Raw genomic sequence first — 19,442 nt, 5'->3', positions numbered from 1 at the left:
AGTATAATAAACAATTTGATAATGAAAAAGGGTCGTAACAAGCATTATTTGGTAAGATGAATGTTAGTTCAAAATGAGAGCAGAGACACTAAAAGCCCAAAAAGTTATCATCTCAGTCACTGTTTTTCTACTTTGGTGCAAGGAAAAGCCATTTCAAAAGATGGGTACTTTTTAGTGTATAAATAAACTCCACCCTATCAGACAATTATTAGTGCAGAAGAAAAGGAAGTGGCCCACTCTTCTCAATTATCTGTTCTTGTCCTCACTCACTTCTCCAAGAAACCATAACATTTGTGAGCAGTGGCCTAATGAGTTTATATCTTCTTCTCTTATGAATTTATAAGGTTTCCTTGCTTGCTAAGAAGCCTTTAAAGTTGTTCTTATTATGATACTAAGTATGTTTTTAGGTTAGCTGATACATTTCACTATCTTTAGTATTATCGTTCTTTATGAACCACGTTATCAGATGTAACTTCATCTGTTAGCTAAAATGTATCAGAAAGGAAGACAGCAGATAACCTGATGGGTGCTTCCATCAATCAAAGCCATTTAACGAGAGCGGGAACAATCAAACATCCAAAAAGTACCATAATTATAGGATGGTCGTAATTGACCCATAAATCCAGACCAGACAAGGGATTAAAAACTGAACAGCCAGCTTCAACTGCCAAGCAACTGGATATCTCTGAAATGAGCAGCACAAGAGAACTACGGCTTCCCCTACATGACTACTTCCCTATCTACATTCCTACCAAGCAAGCTATGTGACTACAATATTTAAATAATTAAAATTTGTCGATGACAAAATTACTGAATGCCTGTTTATTGATAGACAATGAACTCTTGATTTCTGGTCAAATCTTGTCCTATCCTACTTATTCAAGTGGCAAAAAAANAAAAAAAAAAAAAAAAAAAAAAAACCTCTGTCGCCTCTGTCTAGGATTTCTCTTCGTCTGGCAGCCCAGGGACAGAATCAACAAAGAACTCCTCCACTGAGATAAAATTGAGACGTTAGTGATTGGCAAAATGACAAGTTATGTAAATAAAGGCTTAGACTCGATTTCCGGGATTTCTTAGGTATGCAAGTGTCATGTTATATCTATGTCATCCAACTTTGCATGGACGACCAGATGCCTCTGAGTTGCAAGAGTCATACTTGATGAAAGAAAAGATTAAAATCTTCATACAAATGTAATTGCACTTACTATACAAATCTAATTAACATTTTCCAAATCGCTTATCATGATGAAATCTTACAGAACAATATATATATATATCTACGTATATACCCGGCAGATGTTTGATTTCAAAAAGGGTGGTTTTGGTTATATCAAACAATTTTGAGCTGAAAAGAGTCTGCAATTCCCATACCTATATCTTCTTGCTCAGGTGAATCAAGCAAAATTTCCGAATCTGAGGGCAAAAACGGAGAACCAGGGTAGTTGCCTAATGGTCCTAAATCTGCACCAAATTGAAGAGATTGCATCAATATGCTACAAGTTATTCCAAAGAGAAGAATGAAATCTACCAGAAATAGGATTTTGTATCTTATTCAAAGCTCTTCCTGAAAGCTATCAAATTGTATGAAGCAACACAAGACTATTCGGTCATCTCAAGGATGCCCCACGCCACTGATACATTCATATCAGGGATGAATGTGTGGTCTTACTCTATGGTGACCACTGACTATAAAATGCATTCATTCATCCACACAGTATAACTGTTTGACTCTGATTAGGATGCCTGTCAACCAAGTCCAACATCCTATATTTTCCAACTTTTTTGAGTTAATGGACTTCAGAGAAAAGTTTCCCTCCACCTGTTGCCCTTGTTCACAATATAGAGAAGTTTTTTCTCACTATCTAAATCCTGCTATATTTTGTGCAATAAGGATTTGTTGAACTATTGCTAAGTGGTTAAGAATACGTGGTCTTCAAAGCCTTATTTCTCCTACATGCATTTTCCAGAATTTAGATGTTTCTTTTTGTCTCAAGTATAAAGTCCAAAGTGATCGATAATCGCAACATTAAAAAATGCCTCTAAGTTACCTCCCAAATTTGATAAATCTGTTGTAAGATCTGACAGACAAAAATTCCACTGAATCTGATCCAATGATCTGAGAGAATCCCTAGAATTTCCAGCTCCACCATCTTGTGAAAGTTGCAGACCAACTGAATTTCCCATTTCTGATGTAAATGCAGTATCAAGTGCAGAAGTATCTACTCCAATTCCGGATATTTCTGGAGCAGTGAATGAGAAATGACCACTGGATGCCACCGATGTAGGACTCATAGACATCTCTGACAAGGAGGGCATGGTGCCGTTCGGTGGAATAACAGGAACCACATCAGCCTCACTGTTCATCATCATACTTCAATAAGGACAAGTATTAGATGCAATAAAATAACTACCAGTTCAAGTGAAAAATGAATTGTGCAGAAGTTGTGAAGCTAACGAATGCAAATACTGTATTACTCTCCTCCATATATATTCTTAAAGCCTCTCTCATAGTCAGCACATGAATCCTAGAGGCTATGTCTTAGACACGGATCATTGGTCCCATGCAAATTATTACAGTTTCGTATCATTGGATGCAGTTTTTCTTGCTTAGTTTGTAGGTATCCAAAACTCCAGGAAAAAATTGTCCCATGCAAAATCTACAGTCACATGAACATGGCAGATTTTTCTTGAATGGATTTGGCTATGTAGTTATGATAAGATGATATCATGACAAGACTAGCAGCATGAGCCATGACATCCCATGCTAGTACTTGTGCACGATTATCAATCCCCTAGAGGTAATAGTTACTAGATTGACAAGGATGCTTGCTCAGTGGAAATGGCAAATTCTTCCGCTGTATTATATTTTTCATATAAGTTTGAACATATTTCCACTTTATGCTATCTTTTTTACCATTCTACAAATTTTCTATCGGTTTGTTTCATCAAAGGACGCGGTATTTAATGTTTTAGAATGTATATTAGCAATGACTTAACTTGGGCAGTTTTCTTACTCGTTCCCAGAGTTCATCCTAATAGGATGGAAGTTACTAGGTGCAGGAACGCCATTAACAACATGGCAGCTTGGCATCCCAGAGCCCATGGTATCCAGATGGGGTTGACCTGGCATTGACATTGGAGGTTGTTGAAGTACTGGATATCCCATTGGTAAGTTGTTAACTGCACTGAAAACAAGTAGTGATGAATAACAACGAAATGCTAGTAACTTGCAACATGGAGCTTTCTTACTTCAATATATAAAGTTAGGTTAATTAAGAGGAGCTACAACTAGGCTTGGCATTCCAGAGCACATGGTATCCAGAGCCCATGAATGGTATACAACTAGGCATAAACTTTCGGAGAGATCTTTCTCTTAAAGCACAAAAGAATGTCCGCAATTAATAATAATGAGCTACAAGTCACACACAAAAAGCCGAGCTCAAAATTTCATTTCTTATTTGCATGTGCCACAAACAAATAAACAGGATAAAAATACATTCAGCATCTTAATTTCTACTGCTTCATATTCAACTTTGTCCGGCCACCATGAACAAGCATATTGATTTAATTTTGGAAGGACTTTTGAAGCCTAGCAAAACTAAACACTAGAACTGTATCTACACAAAGTATGCAGACTGAGATGATACTCTCCTGTATCAGGCCATATCTTCTTCCACCTTTTAGTGAAAACTCTAGGCTATTAACTCAGTGCAAAGTTTTTAATCCTACCACATGGTAGTTGGCACTATCTGCAGAAGATAGTTTTTCTCCATCCATAAACAGGAATAAGTAGACGTGTAAAAAGGTTTGACATTCAAATAACTTGATTAATGTTCAGGATGCCATTTTTCTCAATGTTCTGAGCAAGACATTGAATTTAGAAGAACCAGATCAACTGACATCCTTAACTTCTCACCCTCTGTTCCCATCTGTTGAAACGAAGAAAATATTTTTCCAATATCAATTTTCCTAGCTAGCAGAACCCCAGCATCTATAGTTTACAAATTACAAGCTGCAGCTTACAACAACAATAATGTTGCAAACAAGGGGTAAGAACTTCATCAACTGAGCTAGATATTTACGTAATCTGTGTAAGAATATGAGAACTTACCAGATAATGGATGGATTCCATTCTGCATAGGAGCCAAAGGAACTTTGGGAGGCATGGAATAGTTCATGAGACGGCATTGATGATCAAGCAAATGATTGAAAAGAAGGATTTGTTTTTTCAATTTTAATCTTATGTAATAGGCTCTGAAAAAATCAGCATTCTCTTCTTCCAGCTTCTGCCAAACTGAATGACGAAAGTCAAAACGTTAATAAACAATTATAAATAAGCAATAGACTCAATCACCTATCTAAGTGAATGTGGAGTAATAGAGAGCGTTTACTGGTATTGTTATGCAATTGAACACAAATATTAAAACATAGGACTTAATCAGAGCTCCTATACTTACCTAATGACGTAAATCCAGGATCTATCCTTGCACGATTCAATAGGGTCTTAACCACCTCATCTCTATTCATATATAATTGTAGACACCGCTCTATTAAATTCTGGACCTAGAGCAACATTCCAATTCATTCAACAAATAAGAGATAAGAAATCACAACAGAGGCAGAGAGACCTCAAAAAGTATATAGAAAATAATGGTCATCGTAACAAGAAAGAATTTGAGCTTACAAATTCAATATCTTGGTGAGAAACTTTTTTGCCATCGTTACTTGAGCCAGATATTGAACCTGTGTCTGTTATAGGAGTCTCGGTTTTGTTGTTGTTTGGTAGGTCCTTCTCAGTATCATCCAAAGCTTTCTTTGTATCTTGAGCTCTCTATGCATGCCAAGATGGGTATTTCTTAGCATGGAAGTTAGATATATAGGAGTGGCATATAATCATTTTCTAGTAATCAAATAGGAAACTAAATACTATAAGGAAGCTGCAGTAATATATAATATCCAAGAGCCAGAACACCAACAAAGATTGATGTCCAACAGTTGTATCAAAACATTGTAGCATTCTAGGAATAAGTGGAGAAGTTTTGGTTGCAAGCAGAATTGTGAAAGAAAACCTGTGCGGTCTTCATATCAGTTGAAAGCAGAATGATCACATCTCTCTATACAAATTAGGCACTCTTCAAGTACAGCAAAGGCTGCAGAAATAAGCGTGATTATATGCATAGGTATAGCTCTTGTAGGCTTGATTATTTCACCTGAAACCAGAATACTAATCATTCAATCACCAGGTCCAACCAATAGGACAGGTATGATGAATTAGAAAAAAATATACAACATATAGTAAAGGTTAACACAAGTACTAACGTTGCTAATTCATTGGCTAAATTCTTTGCAAAAAGAGCAATGGTAAATAGGAAAACGAACAACGGAGTAAATGTGCTTCAGCATTTCCTTTAGTAGAACTATAACAGTTCACCGCTAGCAGGTATTGTCCTCTTTAGTCTTTCCCTTTCGGGCTTCCCCTCAAGGTTCTAAAAATGCGTCTACTAGGGAGAGGTTTTTCACACCCTTATAAATAATGTTTCATTCTCCACCCCAACCGATGTGGAATCTTACAATCCACCCCCCTTCGGAGTCCAATGTCCTTGTTGGCACTCGTTCCCTTCTCCAATCAATGTGGGACCCCCCCAATCCACCCCCTTCGAGGCCCAGCGTCCTTGCTGATACACCACCTCGTGTTCACCCCCCTTCGGGGCTCAGCCTCCCCGTCAGCATATCGCTTGGCGTCTGGCTCTGATACCATTTGTAACAGCCCAAGCCCACCGCTAGCAGATATTGTCATCTTTGGGTTTTCTCTTTCGAGCTTTCCCTCGAGGCTTTTAAAATGTAGCTACTAGGGAGAGGATTCCACACCCTTATAAAAAATGCTTAGTTCTCCTCCCCAACCGACGTGGGATCTCACAAGAACAAAGAGAAGTACACCAGCATCCCAACTATTTCTTTATAGACAGTTTAAAATCAGTGCATAACTCCCACCGCCAATTTTTCCAATTCACTTAAAAGAAAAAAAAACAATATTTCATAACAATGCTCTGATATTCCCTGCTAGAAATCCACCTCCAGCTGATTTTTTTAATTTAAAGAGAGAGAACTATATTTCCCAGCTTGTAAAAATTCCTCAACAAACATAACCCAAACCACTCCTAGTTTAAGCATCCATTCGCTAAAAATCCAAATGAGAGAAACAATCACTTCCATGAACGAAGTCAACTTCAAACCAAGGATGGCACATGTTACATAACTAAAACGTTAATGTATTGGAACTTTGCACATAGCATCAGCAAACAAAAAAGTATTTTCTCTAAACTCAATTGGATCTCAACTCAGTTCCGAGGACACTGTGAATTACACCTTCAATGCTGTATAACAACGAACCAACAGTGATATTAGATTACAACTAACAAACATCCTGCAAGAGCATGTAACTTCAATTTTCACTTCTTCAAACAGATACAAATAAACCGGAACACAAGAAACAGAAATTAACGATCTGGGCAATATTACCTGCAACCCAGATTCCAACACTCGGTGGAAATGCTTAATTTCGACGAATTTAGTAAGATAAACTCCGGAACCAATCTCTGAAACGCGTATCGATGTGGATTGACGAACAGCAATGCACTTGAACTTGGCAGCTGAGATTTACTCAAAGCTTAGTAGCTAAAAGACGACAGCGATAAGAAATCCTCCACCGGTAGCCGTAATTGCGAGAAAGAACGAAAGATAATTAAATCCAACGGAAGAAACGAAGAAATTAGAGGATGGGAATTATTGGGCATGGATTTGTTACGACATTATTGATAGCACAGGAAGCAGAGACGAAGCAGAGAAAAAAGAAAACAAAAAACTTGCTGGGCAATGACGGTGCTCCGAAGTTGTATTGCAAATTAATGGAATAAGATTTGGAGGTAAAAAATATATATTTAGGAGTCGGCTTGGTGATATTTTGGAAGGAGCGGCTCGGCTCGGGCCTCGATTCACGGGCAAACGACTGTGACCTATTGTTGGCGAACGCCCAATCACTGTCGTTGCCATTTATTTTCTTTTCTTTTCTTTTCTTTTTTGTCTTTTTCTTAATTTATTTTTGCTGTTACTTTGCTTTGTTTTTTCCCATTAGTTTAGTTAATCTAACTTTGTGAACGAACGTTTATTAACATAGTTAACTTAAGGACATTATTTTGATGTCAGGTGAGGAACCACGTTCCTCCACAATAACATGATATGTTTCACGTGATGTTTCTTATTTATAAACTCACGATATTTCCATCAATTAGTCAATGTGGGACTCTTCTCAGTAATCCTCAACCCTCTTTACTAAATGAAGATGAAGCTGATCGGGGCATGTTCTTTAATGGCCCAGCTGATGATTTAAAATTTGGTAATAGTGTTAAGAAAAAAAAAACATTGAATAGAAAATGAGACGAGATTTTTGTGGACGCAGCAAGTTGTCGATTTAATTATATACATACACACACATATGTATATATATATATTAGAAAATTGATTAAATCATGTGAGCTGGGGCCCAATAGGGGGAGTGGTCCAGATCCAAAAATCAGAATCGGCCCATCAATCTCATCATTCTCCATTGGTTATGCCTTAGATTTTGCCAGATATTGTTCCATTTTCTGCGCTGGACCACTTCCTCTTTTCATTCATTTTATTTTTTATTTTTTATTTTTTATTTTTTAACAATTTTCTATTATAAATGTATGGATGAGAATTTTGTTTTTTCAAATTATTAAAAAATAAATATGTGGTTTTTTCAATATTGGTCCCTCAATTTCAATCTTATCACTCAATTAGTCATTCAAATTTAATATTTGCACGCCACTCCTTCATTTCAATCAAAATCAAACTTCTCCCCCATCAAACTTCCCTAATTTTAATTTTCCCCTCCCTAACTAAAACACCCAATAAATAACTACAATTTCAAACCTATTTTGTTAAACAAATTATTAATTATATTATTTTACAATTTTGCACAATTTAAAATTTGATGTAATTTTACATGTAATTAAATTTTAAAGATGGTGTTTGTTTCTGTTAATTACAGGTTGGCGGCTGATTTGAATAGTTAGATTAGCCGGCTGTGGCTCATGAGCCTGCAAGCTGTCACGAGTGGAACGTGATTGCCACGTGACCGAATTTAAGCCACAAGCTTTAAGGTTTCCCGTTTGATATAATTAATGATTTATTATTTTAATCCAAATATAAGAGATTGAGATTAAGATGATTAAAAAGCCTCCAATCATAATTAGATAAGTTTGGCTGTTTGGGTGTCATGTCAGACGTGGGCTCCATGGAATCAACTTTGGGATGAACACGTGTCGCTGGGAGAACTAAGAACCGTGGCAATCGAATGACCGTTGAAAGGGCGGGAGCCGAGTCAATGGAGGGACGAACGAGTTTCAAAAGTTCCCGCTATGTTTCTCTTTCTGTACGACGTTGTCGTGACGTGGCTCCACAATTAACTTAAATATTGTTTTTTTTTTCTTCTTAATTTAATTTTTAATCTACATTATTTATAGCTACTATTGCAGTTTTAGAGAGATTCTAGAAACGCTTTCTTTTTATTATTAAATTATATAAAATTACTTCCAATTACATAAAGTTTCATATTTATCTCCAAAAAAATATTTTTTTAACTAAAATAAATTATTTAACTTCACCTAATTTTTATACTTTAATAAACTGTCTAATATTATTTAAATATTAACTTGATGTTTGAAAGTTTAAAATATTCGTAGTATGAAAAAAAAAAAAAAAAAATTAAGCCCATTAGAAAAGGCCATGCTAGAGTTGACTCACCTATTTTGAAACTACCTTAATGCCCATTAGGCCTTTATTGTGCCAGAGAGTCCAACAATGCCCATTAGGCCTTCATTGTGCCAAAGAGTCCAACAACGCCCAAGCCCATTGTATATTAACTTATATAATCTAAACATCGTCCCTCGACATAGAATTACTCAAAGTAGAGTATGTTTAACTATGGGTTCGTATGAAACTTGTTAGCATAGTAGTAACTTTCAATTCTTTTAAGTTTTTCTTAACCATCATATCTGCATGACCACTTCCAGTTCATTCGTGTACTCATTTTCTTGGGTGTTGCAACTTTAGTCATTTGAAACTCAATCCATTTAATTTTAGAAATGTCAAAACAAGGCTCATATGGAAAAAAGATAAAAGAACGAGGAAAAAAGTGCTTAAGAGTCGGCTTTTTCTAGAAATGAAAAGAAGATGATGAAGAACATTGAACGTTACACAAAAAGACGAATTTTGAGTTCATCTCTCTCAACCGTGCCCATAAATGATATATTTATCGTTCCCGCTTTTTCCTGCCCTTTCCCTTTCACTCTCCTCTTCTCTAACTTTTTCATCACATCTCGCACCTAACAAATTTCCATATATGTATAAACACGCTCTATTCACCTGTTAGATTTTTCATAAAGAGTCAAAGCTCAAAAGTTTATTAATTCCAAATTAATGGACTTTGAGCTTCACCAACAATATAAATCTAAAATATTACTCGTTTATCATATTAAAAATTTGCTTAAAAAAGATTAAAAAAAAAACAATAAAAATAAATAAAAGTGTATGTGAACGAGCCAATGGGATGGGGTGCATCACGTGACTACATTGGCCTTTTTCAGTTTTCTTGCCCTTTTTCTTGAGAATTATGTGACACTATTTTGTTTCAATCCAATTATATAAATATATTCCAAATTATCCTCAAAATATGCTTTAAAGAAGCCAACTTGCACATTTTTTTGCCAAGTGACACTAACCTTTTGTACTTTTTTTTTTCTTTTCAAATATTCTTTTAATTAAATAAATAACAAAATTTCGAGGGAATTGGGTCACATCAACTCATTTGGCACACGAAAAGTGTCAGAAACCAATCGACCAGATAACTTATTTTATATTCTTAATTACTAAATTAAATGTAATAATGAAATCCACTTGATGTTGTGAAGGAGTAAAAGGTAATACAAAGCAAGTTGTTGGTTGTCGCGTCAATCCAACAGCTTTCGTTATCAAATGAGTAAAGATTGAACCAAATCATGTGTTCAAAATGGGATTGGTCGGTGGGTATTATCGTTTTAACCATTAATTTATTAATGCCTTAATATTATGTGGAGGGAATGAAGCACAAGTCCCCTCTTTGGCTCCACAAAACCCTATCTTAACCCCTTCTATTCACACTTTGCAACCATCCACATCTCAACCCCACATGCCCACACATATATATACATATCTTACAGGTCTGACGTTCTCCTGAATTACATGCAACATGATCACGTTATCTACTATCATTAAGATCTCTCTCATTCGGATGTGGTATCAGTTCATTAATGTATCTCTTCTTAATTTATTTTTTACTTCCACGGTTTATAAAAGATTAAAATATTATTTTAAAACTCGAATTTAAATATTTGAAGAGTGGATGGGTTAAAATAAAATCAATTGGGTATTTTAGTATTTATTAATTTATTAAATTATTAAATACGTTCACATGCAATGACCATTTATTTCACATGGGTCCTACTTTTTTGTTTCTTTATTGAATTTTAAAGAAAACCATATTTATGATAGCAATTTTTTATTTCAAGTATTTCAACCATTTGAAATAATAATGAATATTTTTGTGATTTAAAATAAATGAGTGTGAATGAAGCTTTCAAAAGAAAATAATTAGAGTGAATTAGAGCACAAATAAAGTAATTAAACGTTTATGATCTCTTTATATTTTTTTTAATTGCAAAAATAAACAAATAAAAAAAAAGCAAGGGGCAATATTGACATTTTGTTATTGAAAAGGGATTGAAGAATCTTAGGAAGGGCAATGTTGACATTTTAATTTTATTTATAAAATTGAGAAATCCTAGCATGAGTTGTTCCTTGCACGATGAAATGCATGTGAATCCGCTGAAGAGAAATTGTTTGTGGCGACAGCACCAATTCCACAATAAATTATTATTATTATTATTTTATTTTCAATCAAATACTAAGGGATATTGTCCACTTAGTCGATCAGATTCATAATTTTAAAACGTGCCTATTAGAAATCTATATTCTTATAAGAAATATTTTGTACGACTGATTTAATATTTATTTTTATAAGGGTTCAACTTTAATTGAATTTATAAAATAAAAAATTAATTTTAAACAATAATGAATCTGAAGAATCAAAATTGTACGCTAAAGTATTTAATTTTAATAGTTCGTACGAAGATGCCAAAGTTAGACACACACTTTTAATTAAAAAGAAATATATATATATATTTAAAGGTAACAGAACCTGCACAGTACTAGAGAAATATATATAAAAATATATTTATATAATAAACTAGACAGTAAACTGCAGTGTAATTGGTTTTTATTTTTGTTCTTTTTGTCTGGTTCTGTTTTTCCTTTAATTCCGATGTGCTGAATTAATCTATATATTTGATATTTTAATAATATATTTATTTATTAACCTACAAAAATAAAAAGCAATAAGAAAATTAATAAAAATACTGGTGGGTACCCAAATTTGCCATTTATCGGTAAAATTAAAATCCAAACGTCGACGTCGAAATTGCAAGTTGCAAGGGAGAAATAAAAAATAATAATAAATACATAAACAATAAATTTGTCGGTGAATGAGGGTAAATGTTATTTATTTATTTAATATTATAAAATATAATTAAAAAATAGAGAGGCTGCGGAAATAGAGCTAAACACTTGGGGCACTGTGCCTCTGCAAAATACCTGCAAAGTAAAGGAGGTTCATCCTCTCTCACAAAAGCTTCCATTATCGACATCTTCAGAAAGCTCAGACTCGCTGTACTCTACTGGTGGAGGCGTTGTGGAATTCAATCGAATCGAATCGAATCCACCACCATGAACGACGACGATGCATGTGGAGTTATGGAAGCTCAGTACATACGCAGGCATCACCGTCACCACCCGAAGGAGAATCAGTGTACCTCTGCTGTTTTCAAGAACGTTAGAGCTCCGGTTCCTCTTGTGAGTTCTTTCTTGGCCTCACTCTTCCGATCCACACCATTTCTTTTGATTTTGTTTTGCTCTTCCATTTTTCGTCAACGCTCTTGCACTCGTTTGTGATGGATTGTCGTTCTATTTCAATTTTTCCTCTACTTGCCTGTTTTAGATTCTTGCTTCCTTACCTTTTTCCTTTCCGACTTCAATTGGTGTGGATTTTCTGCAACTTTTTTACGGATCGTTATGGTTTAATGAGATTCGGATTTCACTTGTTCTTTTTGTGATTTTGTTTTCCGCTTATTCCCGGAACATTTTTCTGTGCCAAATAAGGCCTAATTTTGTTCAACTAGATAGTTTTCATACGTGATTGCATATCCTTATTGAGATGTGACCGTGAGGATGAGATTTTACTTGCTTCTTTCTAAGGTGCCAGAATGAGATGAGCATCTTTGATAAATCTTCTTTGTTTCTTGTGAAATGATATAATCTTGGCGAATAGCCTCCATCAGTTCTTGATTTTGATCTTTCTTGCAGTTTCGTAATTGATGAAATTGTGGAGTTTTCTTGAATTTGTTTTAAGCTTTTAGTTGAGTTTCTAATAACTCAAGGTTGCATTATATCAGGTTTGGTCACTGGTGAGGAGATTCGATCAGCCCCAAAAATATAAGCCGTTTGTTAGTCGTTGTGTGGTGAAAGGAGACCTGGGCATTGGAAGCGTCAGGGAAGTGAATGTGAAATCTGGTCTTCCTGCGACCACCAGTACTGAGAGGTTGGAGCTTCTTGATGATAAAGAACACATTCTTGGAATCAGAATCGTTGGTGGAGATCACAGGCTCAAAGTATGACTATTCTCGAACTCAATTTGTTTGATGGGGCCTTTGATGGTGAAAAATTTTGTTCTGTTCAAAGATCTCTATAAATTGAAAACATTCCTGCTTTAATTGTGCAGAACTACTCTTCCATCATGACTGTCCATCCAAAGGTTATCGATGGAAGACCTGGGACGCTTGTGATCGAGTCTTTCGTGGTCGATGTGCCTAGTGGGAACACAAAAGACGAGACGTGCTATTTTGTTAAGGCGTTAATCCAATGCAATCTCAAATCTTTGGCTGATGTATCGGAGAGGATGGCTGTGCAGGGGCAAACTGAACTGCTCGAGAAATAGTTGGTAAGGAGGAAGCAACTGAACATTGATGTGAATAGTTTCATGGTAGACCCAGAGCCCATTTTAGCTGCAGTTGTGCTGTGCCATGTATAAAAAGATTGTTCAGAGCTATACTACTACCACATTCCCTGAAGTTTTGGGTGCAAGTCCGGTGGTTGATTTTCCATCACATGGATATGAATTTGGCTGGTTTTTTACGTGCTTTTTCATGTTACTCGGTTTCTTTCCTTCTCGAAGGGCAATTTGCACTGGCTATCCATGGATGAAATTTGGAAGATTCTTAATTTATGTTAATTAACTTGGGTTTGTGCAGCTTGGTAGCAGAAATTTAGGGCCTATGCATTGTAGCTAAAGGCAGTACTGGTATGTCGTCCTGAAATAAGATAGATTATGGCTTTATACATGTCAGTCTTGACCCTTGACTACACTATTCCTGAGAATTTGTTCTCTACTTTTGTTATGTTATTTGGAATCAGCTGCTTTAAAAAGTAAAAATTGTGGAATGGTCAAGATTCAGGGACTTGTTTTTCTTGCTTGGGACTGGGAATGTGAAACCAATTTCTACCTCCATGTACAACAATTAGGTCTGTTCTCAGCCATAATGTAATGAAATGTAGAAGATTGCTCATTTAGTTTCCTTATTGATGGACTCAAAAAAGTGAAAAAATTCACTGATGGGGCTTATGAGGGAGGAGAATGCATGGGGATGGACGCCAGAAAAATTTGTGGTTTGATCTTTTGATGAGTTTCATTTGAGTATTAATTTATGTGTTGAAGCGTCTGTTAGTTTAAATTTTTCAATCCCTAATGGGTGCTTGATCTATTCATAAAATGTTTTAGGAGGTTCGAGATGTTTTAGACCTAAAATTCATTTTTATATTGAATGAATGGGTTATTTTTTTTATAATATTTAAATATTAATCTCATGTGGGCTGAAAGTTTGAGAATGTTCCAAAGAAATTAAATATATCTAACAAGTAACAGCTAAGCTATGAGCTGACATTTTGTTATTATAATTAATTAATTATTTAGAGTAATTAATACAATTATTTAAACTACGTATTCTATATTCGTAGGAATCAGATCCATTGACCTCTAGTGTAAAAATAATGAAAAAACTAGCACCACAAATAAATAAATAAATAAAACATTTGTGAAGCCACAGAAATACGATTTATTTTTCCATATAATTCAAAGATATGAATTTTACAATTTAGCATTTTTTATACACAATTTTACCAAATTTTAAAGTTTAGTTCAATAAATTTAAAATTTTAAAATTAGCTTTTACTTATCATTTTTTATAAGATTCTACTATGTACTTAAACCTTGTAATTATCTGAATTAATTAATTAATTATATATATAGTTGGGAATAATATATTCGTACTTGTAACCCTTTTAATTTTTAGAAATTAGTTGTTATTGTTAATTCTCATAAATAATTTATTTAAAAAAAGCTATGTTTTTTTTTTTCGGAAGTCGAGACGCCTCATATTGAATCTTATCCGTAGTTCACTGTATTTTTGTATAATTTCCCCTTTTTTAATTAGGTTCCCTCGGTCAACGCAACTGTCGCGCCACAGAAGCTCGTTGTGTTCGACGCGCCGTCATGGCCAAGAAGCGGGATCGCCAACCCGTCTCGAATCGCCGGCAAAACCAAGCCGTCTCTTCTGATCAGCACCACATCGTTGGTGATTCCTCCTCCGACCGGAGGCTCATCATCATTTTCGTTGTCTTCTTTGTCATTTCTCCCGCCATTGCCGTTCTCGTTTATCACAAATACACCTCAAGTGGTGACTTTTCTGGCGCATCTGTATACGAACGGGGCCTTATCAAGACCGATATCCGCTATCAAGAAATCTTAGCTGTATGTCTTTTTGAATCTTCAGCTACTTTGAAAGTTCTATAAAATGCTTTGGTCACTAGGATTTCCTAAATTTTGTCAACTTTCCGAAACCGGTCTATGCCTCATTGTCTCTTCGATGTGGCCACTAATATGACAAAGTATTAGCGCAGTTCGTTCAATTTGCTTCTGTAAGTATGTTACTCAGTTGCTTAGGGTCTTCTGTTTGATGCAGGAGCACTCGAATGTCGCAGAAAATGTCTCTCGCCGTCATTATGATTATCCTGTACTTGCTTATATTACTCCGTGGTATCCACTTGGAAACTCTCTCGTGCCACTTTTAATCTCTCAACTATCTTCACATGTTCTTCTATGTGTGCATATTTAAAGAGTCTCTTAATCTATCAGCTTAAAACTTTAGCAAAGTTCACATGGTAAATTGTGCAGGAACTCCAAGGGCTATGATATGGCAAAAAAGTTCAACTCCAAATTTACACATTTATCACCGGTGTGGTATGATTTGAAGAGGTACAGAAATTACGTCGATTTTTTTTTCTTTTTTTATTGTGAGTTTTTTTGGATGTGAAACGGACCTTTCATGAATAAAGAGAAGAAATACTAGAAATGGGGGATAAGAAAAGAAATAACCTGAGACCAAGGGAAGATATGGAACAATCTATTATTTGGTGAAATCCGAGAGGACATTTACTTAACTAGAGAATGAGCACCAACGTGAAAAATCAAGAACATTTGGATTGCAAGGCTCTTCTTACTATTCTACCTTTAAAAGCTTTCCATTCTTTCCAAGCTACGCCTCCACAAAATTGCAATAATGGAGCACATTCAACACACTTCTACTTACGTTTATCTCTTAGTGGTTTTCAGCTGAGTGTAATTCCTACACAGAAACACATGATAGCTACATTCTTTGTGTTAATTTTATTCATGTAGTTTGCTTTCTACATTCTTTTTGTATTTCTTCCTTTTCCATGTTGCTAAGAGTTATGTTCTGGTACAGTCATGGTTCTCGCTTAGTGTTGGAAGGAAGGCACAATGCTGATCAAGGATGGATCTCCGAGCTAAGACTGACTGAGATGCCCTGGTACAATGAAGGATGTATATTTTTTATAGTTCATGTAGCACTAGAGGCAAGCAGATGGTGATATTAGTTCCAACAATATAACAGAAAACATTCATTAGATGAAGTTTGATGAATCCTGGATTTATGTTTTGTGAGGTATTGTTGGGATTCTTTTGGATCAAAGAACGCATAGAGGATTTGTCTTTGGAAGGTTGTGAATTTCTGACAATTTGCAGGGCGTTCAGGGAGCATTGATTAATGGTCCACTTTGACTGTACCTCTTGTGCATGACTAGTAGTCTTAAATCATTATATTTGAGCTTGGACGGATGTTGGGCCATTTTATTCATTCATTAATTCTAAAGTAGGTATTGCCCAGAGTGGTTGTTGAAGCATCTCCTACAGATTTGCTTAGAAAGAAGAAGCTGAAGGACAAAGCTATCGATCTAATTGTAACAGAATGCAAGTAAGAGTACACTGAATGGTCTCATGACTTTTGTATGTGATTCTGAATTTCTTATATATTAAAGAGGCAGATCCATGTTTTAGAGTCAGACTCTTAGATGCCATTATAAATTTCAGAGTCAAGGTTTTTTTTTTTTAATAAAATAATTAGATTACAACTCAACTTGATGTGTTGGATCATTCTGGTGTAAGTTTTGTTCTTTTGTAATCACAGATTTGATCTTGTTTAGTTTGCATGTTGCAGATAAGTCTCACAATCTTTGTTTTCTTTTGTCCAGGGAAATGGGTTATGATGGTATTGTGCTAGAATCCTGGTCAAGATGGGCTGCTTATGGGATTTTGCGTGACCCAGACCTGAGGAATTTGGTAACTAGTCTCTTCCTTCCCTGTTTTGAAGATGTTGTATACTACTTACCGCCTAAGAAATGAAAAATGTATTCATTTAAAAAGGACCTATACTGTTTCATATTTGTCAATATGGTATTCTTGGTTCTGTTTTGTTCAGTAAATGCTTATTCCTTTTGGCTTACCTGTGTCATTTTATCTTCTGGTTTTATTATATGTTGTTTCTTTCAATACGAAGTTAATTTAGTTTAGGGACATGGGGTTTGAGAAATTTTCCTTGATCTTTTTCCTTATATGCACCTTGTAATATGGCTTTCATGTTATCTAGCTGTTGAGGTTATCCAAGCCCTGAATGGAAGAGTCGAGAGAATAAAGAAGAGAGAGAAGATTAGAACTAGTTTGTTATTGTGGTCGGACTGCCTAGGCTTTCTATTACATAGATGGTGGTTATGATGGCCACCATTAGTCTTGTCAACTTTTCTTTATATTTTTAATGATGTCTACCTGGAGAGGAGGCCGTCAAAGTGCATGTGTGGGCGTCTTCAGTTCAGATATTAGATAACTGAGGGATCTGGTTTGATTCCCTATTACAGGCACTGCAATTTGTCAAGCAGCTTGGAAATGCCCTGCGTTTAGAGGTTGAGAGCAGGAGATCTAAGCAACCGTTGCAACTTGTGTATGTCATTGGTCCACCACGTACAGAGAACCTAGAAGAGCACGATTTTGGGCCAGAAGATATGCAGAGCCTTAATGGGGCTGTGGATGGTTTCTCACTTATGACCTATGATTACTCCGGTCCGCATAGCCCAGGCCCCAATGCACCAGTGAATTGGATTCGTTCCCGTTACGGCTTGTACTTGGTATCAAGCGCAATAGCCCTGTTCAACACGAGGCTGGCAAGATGTTTCTTGGAATCAACTTCTACGGCTATGATTTCAGCCTTTCTGGAGGTAGAAACCATTCTATCTTTTATATTCCTTTTAATGAGTAACAGACTAACGTCGTGTAGTTATGGATCATTTTGTCCAATCTTTCTCCTTTACCAAGAGGTAATTTTGGACACCAGTTGACCACATCCAGGATAGAAAATGCGGTAACTTTTATTTCTAAGTTTCGATCAAAATCAGAATATATGTGCAATTCTACGTTCTGCCAGTAAAGTAGCCATGGATTCTGACATTCATCCTCGATTATGAACTGCTTGTAATGGCAGTGAGCCTAGTTGGTTGTTATTTGTTGTCTCTGTTCCCTTTAGCAAATAAGGCAGTTCCTCTTCCTCACTTTCTGAGAATTTTTTTTTTGTCAAATTGAATCGAGTATGAACGCGTAGATCTTCACCCTCTTTATCCTCTAGTAATTCTAGGAATGATCATTTTTTCACATTTATATATCCGAAGCCTAAACGAAATAAAATTTGACATCAGGAGATTGTCTTGTTTGTAAAGGAATTCCATTAGCTAAAGAGTGCTCGTTTTTTAACAACAGTTGTATTTTGCTGGAATCAATAGGAGGTGGAGCCATCACTGGAAGAGATTATCTATCTTTGTTGGAGAAGTACAAACCTGTTCTGCAGTGGGAGGATATCAGTGCCGAACATTTCTTCTTATATGCTGATAACAATCAAAACAAGCACGCAGTTTTTTATCCATCACTGAAATCAGTGTTCACACGTCTTGAGGAAGCTCGATCCTTGGGTACTGGCATCTCCATATGGGAAATCGGGCAAGGTTTGGATTACTTTTTTGATCTTCTGTGAAAAGTCTCAAATTTGCAGCTTTTCTTAGCTGCTTTTGAGTGACCACCGTGAAGTTTTGATCACTTTTCCACCTTTATGCTTCAATTCATTTATGGCTGATGCAAAACTATATCCATATTGGTTCTATATTCTTAAGGAGCTGAGTAGTGAGCCAATTTGTGTAAGCTAAGACAGGATCGTCATCGGATTCACCAGAGGCCTGGGGTGTCCAGAATCTCCTCTACTACCCACCAGAAAAAGGGAAAATCATTGACTATGCTTGATGTAACAAACGATATCCATAATGTTGAGATGCTAGAATGGCTTCCAATGTTCTAGGACAAGTTGTTAGGAATAATTAATATTATCAATCGAGAGATTTTTTTTTTCTTTTAGAGTAAGAGTCTAATTCTATTTGCTACCATATTGTATTAGTGAGCTCAATTACGATCTTGATTAATATTTTTTCCATAAATAACAAACATTTTATGCTGTCGTCTAACTCCCATTTTCGTCTGTAAATGTATTGAAGCCTGTTCTTAGAATTTCAGTCAAACTTGACAATGTCCATCTTGTTCTTGTTACAACTCAAGTGTTCTAGTTGAATATTGTACTACAAAATTGTGTACTGTACGTGCATTGATTCTTCTTCCCATTCCCACCGTGTAATTTCATCGGCTTGTACTTCTGTACTGAAAGTTCTACAGAAGTTCCAAGGGGGTTTAGATCTAATCGCATCTTTCCACTCTTAACTTTCAGCCACACAAACACGTCTCTCCAAAAACAATCATCCTGCCACATGTC

At 35.7% G+C, this 19,442-nt stretch overlaps 2 protein-coding genes and 1 pseudogene across 3 annotated transcripts; 2 read left to right on the top strand and 1 right to left on the bottom strand.

Annotated features, from left to right (window-relative positions):
- Positions 1 to 515: 515 nt before the first annotated feature.
- Positions 516 to 6,895, bottom strand: LOC111790572. Of its 2 annotated transcripts, none has more exons than XM_023671529.1 (9): positions 6,520 to 6,895; positions 5,070 to 5,210; positions 4,685 to 4,831; positions 4,458 to 4,563; positions 4,112 to 4,294; positions 3,015 to 3,180; positions 2,049 to 2,371; positions 1,372 to 1,461; positions 516 to 992 (listed from the first exon to the last, which is right to left on the bottom strand). In XM_023671529.1, the coding sequence occupies exons 2-9, from the start codon at positions 5,082 to 5,084 to the stop codon at positions 937 to 939; spliced, it is 1,086 nt and encodes a 361-aa protein (XP_023527297.1). In that variant the 5' UTR covers positions 5,085 to 5,210; positions 6,520 to 6,895; the 3' UTR covers positions 516 to 936. The 2 variants fall into 2 exon arrangements, with proteins under 2 accessions (XP_023527297.1, XP_023527298.1); XM_023671530.1 differs by having other exon boundaries at positions 2,049 to 2,356.
- Positions 6,896 to 11,719: 4,824 nt separating this feature from the next.
- Positions 11,720 to 13,796, top strand: LOC111791580 (abscisic acid receptor PYL9-like). The gene is made up of 3 exons (XM_023672972.1): positions 11,720 to 12,027; positions 12,627 to 12,842; positions 12,953 to 13,796. Exons 1-3 carry the CDS (start codon positions 11,902 to 11,904, stop codon positions 13,166 to 13,168), a joined length of 558 nt encoding a protein of 185 aa, XP_023528740.1. The 5' UTR covers positions 11,720 to 11,901; the 3' UTR covers positions 13,169 to 13,796.
- An 881-nt stretch (positions 13,797 to 14,677) lies between these two features.
- On the top strand, positions 14,678 to 19,139 carry LOC111790783 (annotated as a pseudogene).
- Positions 19,140 to 19,442: the final 303 nt, after the last annotated feature.

This window comes from Cucurbita pepo, chromosome LG03 (genome assembly GCF_002806865.2).
Source record: "Cucurbita pepo subsp. pepo cultivar mu-cu-16 chromosome LG03, ASM280686v2, whole genome shotgun sequence".
NCBI lineage: Eukaryota > Viridiplantae > Streptophyta > Magnoliopsida > Cucurbitales > Cucurbitaceae > Cucurbita > Cucurbita pepo.
Note: the sequence above shows the minus strand (reverse complement) of the source record. Positions and strands in the feature narration are given on the sequence as shown.

What these genes read in the sequence shown, in the direction of transcription:
- LOC111790572 (XM_023671529.1), bottom strand. An exon ending in TGGAATCCATCCATTATCTG is followed by an intron (nt 3,181 to 4,111) that starts GTAAGTTCTCAT and finishes TTTTCAGTGCAG; the next exon opens with TTAACAACTTACCAATGGGA. An exon ending in AGGATGAACTCTGGGAACGA is followed by an intron (nt 2,372 to 3,014) that starts GTAAGAAAACTG and finishes TCCTTATTGAAG; the next exon opens with TATGATGATGAACAGTGAGG.
- LOC111791580 (XM_023672972.1), top strand. Translation starts at nt 11,902, where the DNA reads ATGAACGACGACGATGCATGTGGAGTTATGGAAGCTCAGTACATACGC. An exon ending in TTAGAGCTCCGGTTCCTCTT is followed by an intron (nt 12,028 to 12,626) that starts GTGAGTTCTTTC and finishes GCATTATATCAG; the next exon opens with GTTTGGTCACTGGTGAGGAG. An exon ending in GTGGAGATCACAGGCTCAAA is followed by an intron (nt 12,843 to 12,952) that starts GTATGACTATTC and finishes TTAATTGTGCAG; the next exon opens with AACTACTCTTCCATCATGAC.